Source organism: Charadrius vociferus, unplaced genomic scaffold (genome assembly GCF_000708025.1).
Source record: "Charadrius vociferus isolate BGI_N301 unplaced genomic scaffold, ASM70802v2 scaffold179, whole genome shotgun sequence".
NCBI classification, from domain to species: domain Eukaryota; kingdom Metazoa; phylum Chordata; class Aves; order Charadriiformes; family Charadriidae; genus Charadrius; species Charadrius vociferus.
This window is the reverse complement of record NW_009650072.1, coordinates 2,634,180-2,642,251: the sequence shown is the minus strand read 5'-3', so window position 1 is coordinate 2,642,251 and position 8,072 is coordinate 2,634,180. Positions and strand designations below refer to the sequence as shown.

Sequence of the window (8,072 nt, the reverse complement as noted above, 5' to 3'; positions counted from 1 at the left end):
TCACGTCCCCTCCCCTCCTTGAGACTGCTGTGCGCTGCGTTGCCCCACCATCTTCCCCCCCGCCCCCCCCAATTAACTCGCTTTCCCTAATCGGCGGTAAAAGTGCGTGTGGCCCCAAGGGACCTGCCTGTTGGGAAGGGTGCGGGGGGTGAGCCTGCAAAGGGTGGGCTCAGGGCTGCGTTTGAAATAAAGCGTTAATATTGCCACCTACTTGCTAACGTGCTTCTTTCAGGGGAATAGCACTCTAATAACAATAATTTTCAGTATTAAGTGTCATTGAGAAATGCTTTTGCATGGGTGCTCCTCAGCAGCCCTGCGCATTAAAGTGCTTATAGTGCAAAGGGAGAGCTTGGCACATGGACAAAGTGTGTGCTACACCGGGCCACGCTTCAGGAGACTTCTGCAAATGAAGACTGACGCATCGTGGTTAACTTTTCCTCAATATGGGCACTGATGGCTTCCTGTCCCTCCTCTTCCCCCCTGCCCCAAACTCGCAGCCCTTGCCTGCTCTGCCAACCCTGCCTGGCCTTTCCTGCTCTGAACCAGTTGCTACCTGTTCAGCACTAACTCTGGAACCATGTTGTGTCTATACATGCATGCATCCATCCGCGAGGCTGCCCCTGCCTTGGGCTCTTCAGGAAAAACAGAAGCTGTGCTGCTTGGGAAAGCATGGTGTTGGCTTCTGCAGGGACAGTGGGTTGAAAGCACAATACTCATCATCATCATCATGGCATTTGAAAGCACAATACTCATCATCATCATGGCACTTCAGTACACCTGTGGTTGTTGGATTAGAACCTATATAAACCAGGCTGCTGTGCAGCTGGTAGCTTAAAAAAAAACTGAGGGTGGGAGAGACGGTAACAGCGGACTAGACCTCTTAATTCAAAATTGGGCAGTGTCACTTTAAAACAAATCCATAAAGTTGACTTTGAGGATCACACTGTGGTTAAGGAGAGCGGAAGTGTTGTACAACTTCAGCTCTGGAAATGCTTCAGGGCACAGAGTACCAGTTTTTCAGGGCCGTAGAATGGAGATTGCTGGGCTGTGCTGTGCTTAGAAGTACTAAAATGGCTTCCTGTACCTAAATGTAATATGGATGATCATTTAGAACATTCTACTAAGGCTGCTGGAGTGCCACCCAGCTATATAATGGTTCTCGGGCTGTATTTGAGGGAAAGCTATGGTGAGCTTAAAACAGCGCACTGCCATCAGTAATTCAGTTTTTTGATCATTTTGCTGCATGCAGGCAGTAGTGAGATGTTTCAGGCATGTGATTTGTATCCATTTTCCTATCATCCTGGAATTAAATTTTGGAATTAAATCTTTCTTGATACAAATATCTGGTGCCAGTAAAAGCTCCAAAGCCTAGAGGAATAATTTACTGCTTTCCTTTTGGCAGTTCACCATGTCTCTCAAGGATCAGCTCATCCACAATGTCCACAAACAGGACCAGAGTCATGCCCACAATAAGATCAGTGTGGTTGGTGTGGGTGCAGTTGGAATGGCCTGTGCTATCAGCGTCCTGATGAAGGTAAGTGTCAAGTTTGGGATGAAGCAGCACAGTTTTGACTACCAGAGGCCTAAAAGGGTCAAAAAGTAATCTCCCGTATTAGACTAACTGGGCTAGCACACAAGATGAACTTTTGGTTGTACATGCCTTTGTTTGGGACTGAAGTGAAGCTGCAATCTTCAAGCTATTGAAAGAGATCAAATAGCTGTAGTTCTTGTACACCAGGTTTACCCCAGTATCAGACAGAACATGTTCTATGTATAATTTTTAAGAGCTGCATTTACCTTTGAATGACTTGCAGAATCTCATTTAAGTAGAAGTCCTCTGACACTCCAAACATACGAAAAGATTAAATGAGGAGTCATTTTGTTTGAAGCAGAGTGTGCAATGGAATAATTCTTTGCAGAGTGCACAGGGGAAAAAATGATCCTAGACATTCTGAATGCCTTGTCCTCTTCATTGTATTACCATATCAAAAATGCTGTGGTTAACACCAGGCTTGCTTTTCTTAACTGTAAAATAAGTTGTTTATGAACAGCTGTTAAATTTTTTTTCATCGTTGTCCTGCTAAATTGTACTATTCCACGTAGAATGTGGATATGAAAAATACAAAACTAACTCCACAAAGTGGATATCCTGGGAGACTAATTTAAGTACTCTGCTTGAGAACAAGTAAAATGTTACAGATGAGCAAAATTCTTAAGTAGATCTCTGCTTTTAAAATAATTGTAACTTAACAATTTACAAATTGGATAGTTTGCTCAAAGAGGTAATAAACTTACTATTTAATCTTGGTCTCTTGCAGGACTTAGCTGATGAACTTGCCCTTGTTGATGTTGTGGAGGACAAGCTCAGAGGAGAGATGCTAGATCTCCAGCATGGCAGCCTCTTCCTTAGAACACCGAAGATTGTCTCTGGCAAAGGCAAGTATTGGCTCTAATGTGCTCGTTATTTCCAAATGGAGATAGCCAAACTATGGAGATAGCTGACTTCAGATCTCAAACTGGTCATCCACATCTAGCAGTTAGCTTGTCATCCTAATTGTTAAGAGGAAAGCTCAGTTAATTTGTGCTGCTACAGAAATATTACTCAGCTGACGCTGTTTCATATACCTTGTTAAGTCCAGCCCAACTAGGAATCTTCTTACAGAGTTCGCCACCCAGCACAGAAAGATTAATTTCTCCTGCACTGTTGGGAATTTTATTTCCCAGCCAGTAAGCCCCTGAATGCATTACTGCTTACTTCTTGGCTATAAATGTCTGATAGCTTTAAGTTTACTGGCAACCTGCCTAGGCCAAATGCTAGCCATTTCATACCTTTAGTTAATTTGCAGCTCCAATGTCCACAGGTAGTAGGTTATGCAGACAAAGGCTTCTTCCTCTTCTACACAGCATTTGCACTGGATGCTGTCCCAACAGCTCCCTCTATAGCCACCTGTGCCTGAGAAGTATGGAATACCACTGCCCCCATTTTACACCCTAAGACTTTGCTATGTCCTTAAGGTTGCCACTTTTGGCAATGAGCCACAGTCTTAAAAAGAAAAATAAATTTCTATAGAAGCAAAGTCTAGGGTAACAATTACCAGGAGAATTTCTACACCCTCAAACTTGAAAATTTTAGATATCAATACTAAAAGGAACTGAGAACCCCTGTTCTGAACCATGTGTAGAAAGAGGTCATGTTTGACACAGCCTTTTGTCTGCAGATTACAGCGTGACTGCACACTCCAAGCTGGTCATTGTCACTGCTGGTGCCCGTCAGCAAGAAGGAGAAAGCCGCCTTAACTTGGTCCAGCGCAACGTGAATATCTTCAAATTCATCATTCCCAATGTTGTTAAATACAGTCCTGACTGCAAGCTGCTTATTGTCTCAAACCCAGGTTGGTCTTGTGTTGCCTTAATAAGAGGATTTGGCTTAGAGAACAGCATTTTCTTCAGTAAGGTAGCATTAGTATATTCATATGACCAAGCACAGGCTTTTAGAAAATACTTAATGCCACATAACCACATAGCAAGAAGTTTCATCTTCCCTCTCCACACTCAGCAAGCTGGTCCTCTGAGAAATAAACCAAGTTGTCTTTTAAGCGATCTTTAGCACAGGACACAGTAAGGGGCGCTGATAATTGCATGCATAGCATAAACAGCTTCTCTGTTCTGCCTTTAAAGAAGTCGTTATGTTAGCCCACTGCAGGGCCTGGCGATGGGCATTGCTTGGTGCTCTATTCCACATCACTAGCATGCAGATAAAGTCCTTACAGATGAATGGAAGATACTATCCTAGTTATCCAAACTTACTATCCTCTCTGTTCTACTTACAGTGGATATTTTGACCTATGTGGCCTGGAAGATCAGTGGCTTTCCTAAACACCGTGTCATCGGCAGTGGCTGCAATCTGGACTCCGCTCGTTTCCGCCACCTTATGGGAGAAAGACTGGGCATCCATCCTCTGAGCTGCCATGGATGGATTGTTGGAGAGCACGGAGATTCCAGTGGTAAGGGTGAAATCTGTCTGTTACACAGAACTTTTTCTGATACTTTCCAAGAAACATCTCCAAAAGCTACAGTAAAACATTGCTCAAAAACCTTTGCACTGCAGCACCTTAAGAATGCAAGTCCTGCTTTAAACCTTCTGCTGTATAGAGTAACCCTAGATGATCTATATTTGACCTGAGTTACTCTGCTTGGAAAAGGTCATTACTGTAACCTGAGCAGGCTGAAAACTTCTAGGCTAAGTTGTTCCTGTAACTCTCTAAAAAAACAAACTGAAGCAGCAAGAGGGTAAAGTTCTCTGCAAGGGACTCCCAAAGATCTCTACTAGGTCTACTGGGAGTCACTTGGTTGTCGGTACTGGCATCTCTTGATTACTTCAAGAACTATATATAGGAACTGAAGTCCAGAGGCAAGTGTAGAGGACAGGAGAAAAAGCAACTTTCTCCTTATTTAACTTGTACTTCCTCTAGCAGCACCACAGCAGTACTGTCTGGTTCCTGACACTCAGGAGGACTTATTTAGAATCAATTCTTGTTTTGAGAAACCTTTGCAAAATCCAGAGTTACTGTCATTTTAGTTCATGTTGCTTAGGTGTTTTGCTTTAATAAATGTAAATACAAACCTTGTGACATCATGCATAAAGGAAGATGTTCATATGCTCTTAGGTTGTTAGCCCACAAATTACGTTTGCCTCGTAGCTCATACTATATTTAAAGTTGTAACTAAATTGGTGACAGCTGTGAAGATTAATCAGTTTAGACCTTGTGTTAACTGTTAATCTGAGGAGGACAAAACTAAGTTTTCTTATGGCTGGGGACATTCTTCATCTTGTGATATAATTAATCTCTGTGCAACTCTCAGTACCTGTCTGGAGTGGAGTGAATGTTGCTGGCGTCTCCCTGAAGGCTCTTCATCCAGACTTGGGAACTGATGCAGACAAGGAACACTGGAAGGAGGTCCATAAGCAAGTGGTGGACAGGTAAATACTGATTATTTTTTTTCTCTCTTTTTTCCAACACAAGAACAAATGATGAAGAGCTAGAGCATCTCTGAACTGCAGTTATCCATATCTGGTTTCATAAATACCATAGTAGCCCAAAATCAAGTGTCAAGATGCAGACATAAGGGAACCTGAAATATTTTAAATAGTAATGTAGATTTGGCAGTTAATTTTTCATAGTTAGTGAACTTCAAATTAGGGAAGTGTTCTAACTTCCATGTTTTCAGTGTAACTGTGTGGAGCAGTGTAAAATGGAAATAGCATTCTTCACTGCTGAGTTCACTTCAGTCCTGTCAGCAAATCAGTTAATCTTCTGATGTCTCCAACTTAGGGCACTTCCAAAAGCCCTTCTTACAAACTTCAAAAAAACAAGTACCATCAACTGAAATATTTAATGAGTAACTTTGTCTCTGCAGTGCCTATGAGGTCATCAAGCTGAAGGGGTACACATCATGGGCTATTGGCCTTTCTGTGGCAGATCTAGCTGAAAGTATTATGAAGAATTTGCGAAGAGTGCACCCAATCTCTACAATTGTTAAGGTGAGCAGCCCATTCTTGCTAACTTTTGTCATACTGAGAACTAAAAACCTTGGGAATGCTGAAGAACAGTGATAACTTTCAGTTTAAGCTCAACTAAGTTTAGTTGAGTTTTCCTGATAGGATATTAGACATACACAAATTCTAGCCTAACTATCCTTACCTACTTTTCAGGGCATGCATGGAATAAAAGAAGATGTCTTTCTAAGTGTTCCTTGTGTACTGGGCAATAGTGGCATCACTGATGTAGTGAAGATGATCCTAAAACCCGAGGAAGAAGACAAATTAAGGAAGAGTGCAGACACACTCTGGGGAATCCAGAAGGAACTACAGTTTTAAATCTACCCCAGCAGTTTACTCTTTGCGGTTTAATGGGTTTAGTGGCTTGTCTTACGCTGCACTTTCCAAGTAGGTCAAATCTTTCAATGTATGTATCTCAACTAGAACACACAAAAAGCTGAAATCTGAACAAATTAGTTTCCTAATGCTATCTTCAGGAAACCCTTCTAGGGTTTTCCCCTGTTCAGACACCCATGTTCTTAGCCAGAGCCAGATAACCTAGTCAGTCTTGTACAGTGAAGTGGTGTGACAAGAAATCCAGCATTCAAATGAGCACTGCCTAGAAAACCCTTTGCCTTTTCCTCATCTTCTTTAATGTTGGTTCAGAACAATAAGTAACTAATTATTACACAATGTGAAACCAAAGACTATTTTCTTGCAGTTAAAGGATTGTCAAGCCCATTGACCAACCTTCTCTGCCAGCTGAATAGCTTAAATATTTCACTGTTGGTAGGTCCAAATGTATTTTCCTAACACTGCTTTGGAATTTTTGTGTGGTTGTTTTTTTTTTTTTAGAGAACATTATTTTTGTGTACTATATCAGCCTAGTTGTAAGTTTGTCTCCTGAGCACATTTAAAAAAAATAAAGGTTTCTGTATGCAACAAGACACAGTGACTGTCCAACTGTAGTACCAGCTCCAATACCAAATAAACCACAAACTTATTTCTGTCTCCTCGTCTTTCTTTATAGCGCTTTGTCTCCAAAATGCAGCTTTACTTGTACCCATCTAAATCAAACAAACAACTCTATTTCTTCAGTCATGCTATCTCTAACCTCACCTCTAATGTTTACTGTTGTAGGCTCCAGACATTTATGTAGTGAACTTTCTAACAGTCCCAAGGTAGGAATGAAAAAACAGCAGTGGGAGTACTTAAATATTCAGAACTTAAACTTGATTCCTATCTTAATGCAAAGATAATGGGTGCTATTGACACTATCTTAGGAGAGGGGAGAAACACTCCAACAAAGGAAACATCTTTCTTACCGGTACACACAAAAATGCACGCAGGGAGAAATCTCTCCCCATCAAGTATTGGACATTCACAAATAGTCAACTTGCTGCCAAGCACAGAAAAGCATCACATCTGCAATAGTGGCTGTGCATAGAAACAATGACCAAAGTTACTCCTTGAAGTCTATATTAACTTAGATAAGGAAAAATTAATCATCTTCTCTGTGATTAATATTTTAAAACAATACACCTCACTACAGTGAAGAGGGAAAGGCTTTAATCTCATCTTTTTCTAACATTAGGACACAGCATGTAGCCTAAAAATGACAATGGACCACCTGATTAAGACCAGGGTATATTTTTAATATGGACTGCAGCTGGTGCTACTTCTCAGGAATAAGCTGAAAGTGCTCATGAAGAAACTTCAGTAATGCATTAAAAGCTGTAGCTAGTGTACCACTTTCTCTCATATCCATGTGACCAAAACAGCACCTGGAAAGAGAGCACATAGCAATAGCGTTTTATGCAGATGACAGGAAGGTGATACGAAGCCATTTTCAAAGTTTTCAGAAGATCCACAGTACTTACAATTTTTTACTACATGAAGTCTCACCCAGCTTTTTAATACAAACACCAATCTCTTCAGATCCAATGGTAACATGAAAAGCCTTAAGACACTCGGTTTTGGGCTACACTGATTACTGGGCTGAGACCAAGAAACTTTGGTTTTCAAGCTAGCTTTGCTGAGGCAGCCTACAACAGCAAATAGAGGATGACAGCAGCGTGCTGCTACGAGGCAGCAAGAGCAGCAGCATGAATCCCTACAGCACTCTAAGTTGGGAGGTGCTCTGTACAAAGTACCCTCTTTCACAGACAGTGCGGTGTTTAACCACCAGTCTTGTCACTATGCGCTCTGTCCCAGCTAACGCAGCTGGACCCTGTGCTTCCTGTGGCATTCTGAGGTGTAGCATCCTCTGCCTGGCAGGTAGCGCAACACCGAATGCAGCAGCCTTTCTTTTTCCTAGTGTTTTCTAGTGAAAAACACAATATACATCAAGGCTTCTTAAGGCACCATAAGGTATACTCCGCTATGACCATAACCTGATAGTAGAATAGGCAAGTCAATATAATGGTTACTAAGCTCACTTCAAGAAAACAATCCTTGGATGTCAACAGCTAGGTCCAACAGCAGGGCCTTGAAATTTTGAGTTTCCAGCTTTCATTGGTCATAACAAAGGTTA

At 41.6% G+C, this 8,072-nt stretch overlaps 1 protein-coding gene across 2 annotated transcripts; it reads left to right on the top strand.

Moving 5' to 3' along the window:
* Positions 1–1,401: 1,401 nt before the first annotated feature.
* Positions 1,402–6,540, top strand: LOC104292600 (L-lactate dehydrogenase A chain). Of its 2 annotated transcripts, XM_009892004.1 has the most exons (7): positions 1,402–1,534; positions 2,319–2,436; positions 3,219–3,392; positions 3,831–4,004; positions 4,864–4,981; positions 5,419–5,542; positions 5,714–6,540. In XM_009892004.1, the coding sequence occupies exons 1-7, from the start codon at positions 1,409–1,411 to the stop codon at positions 5,876–5,878; spliced, it is 999 nt and encodes a 332-aa protein (XP_009890306.1). In that variant the 5' UTR covers positions 1,402–1,408; the 3' UTR covers positions 5,879–6,540. The 2 variants fall into 2 exon arrangements, with proteins under 2 accessions (XP_009890306.1, XP_009890307.1); XM_009892005.1 differs by lacking the exon at positions 3,219–3,392 and having other exon boundaries at positions 1,405–1,534.
* Positions 6,541–8,072: the final 1,532 nt, after the last annotated feature.

Excerpts from the sequence above, each read along its gene's own strand:
- LOC104292600 (XM_009892004.1), top strand. The coding sequence starts at position 1,409 with ATGTCTCTCAAGGATCAGCTCATCCACAATGTCCACAAACAGGACCAG. Across the intron at positions 4,005-4,863 it reads AGAGCACGGAGATTCCAGTG|TACCTGTCTGGAGTGGAGTG; the intron begins GTAAGGGTGAAA and ends TGCAACTCTCAG. Across the intron at positions 5,543-5,713 it reads CAATCTCTACAATTGTTAAG|GGCATGCATGGAATAAAAGA; the intron begins GTGAGCAGCCCA and ends CCTACTTTTCAG.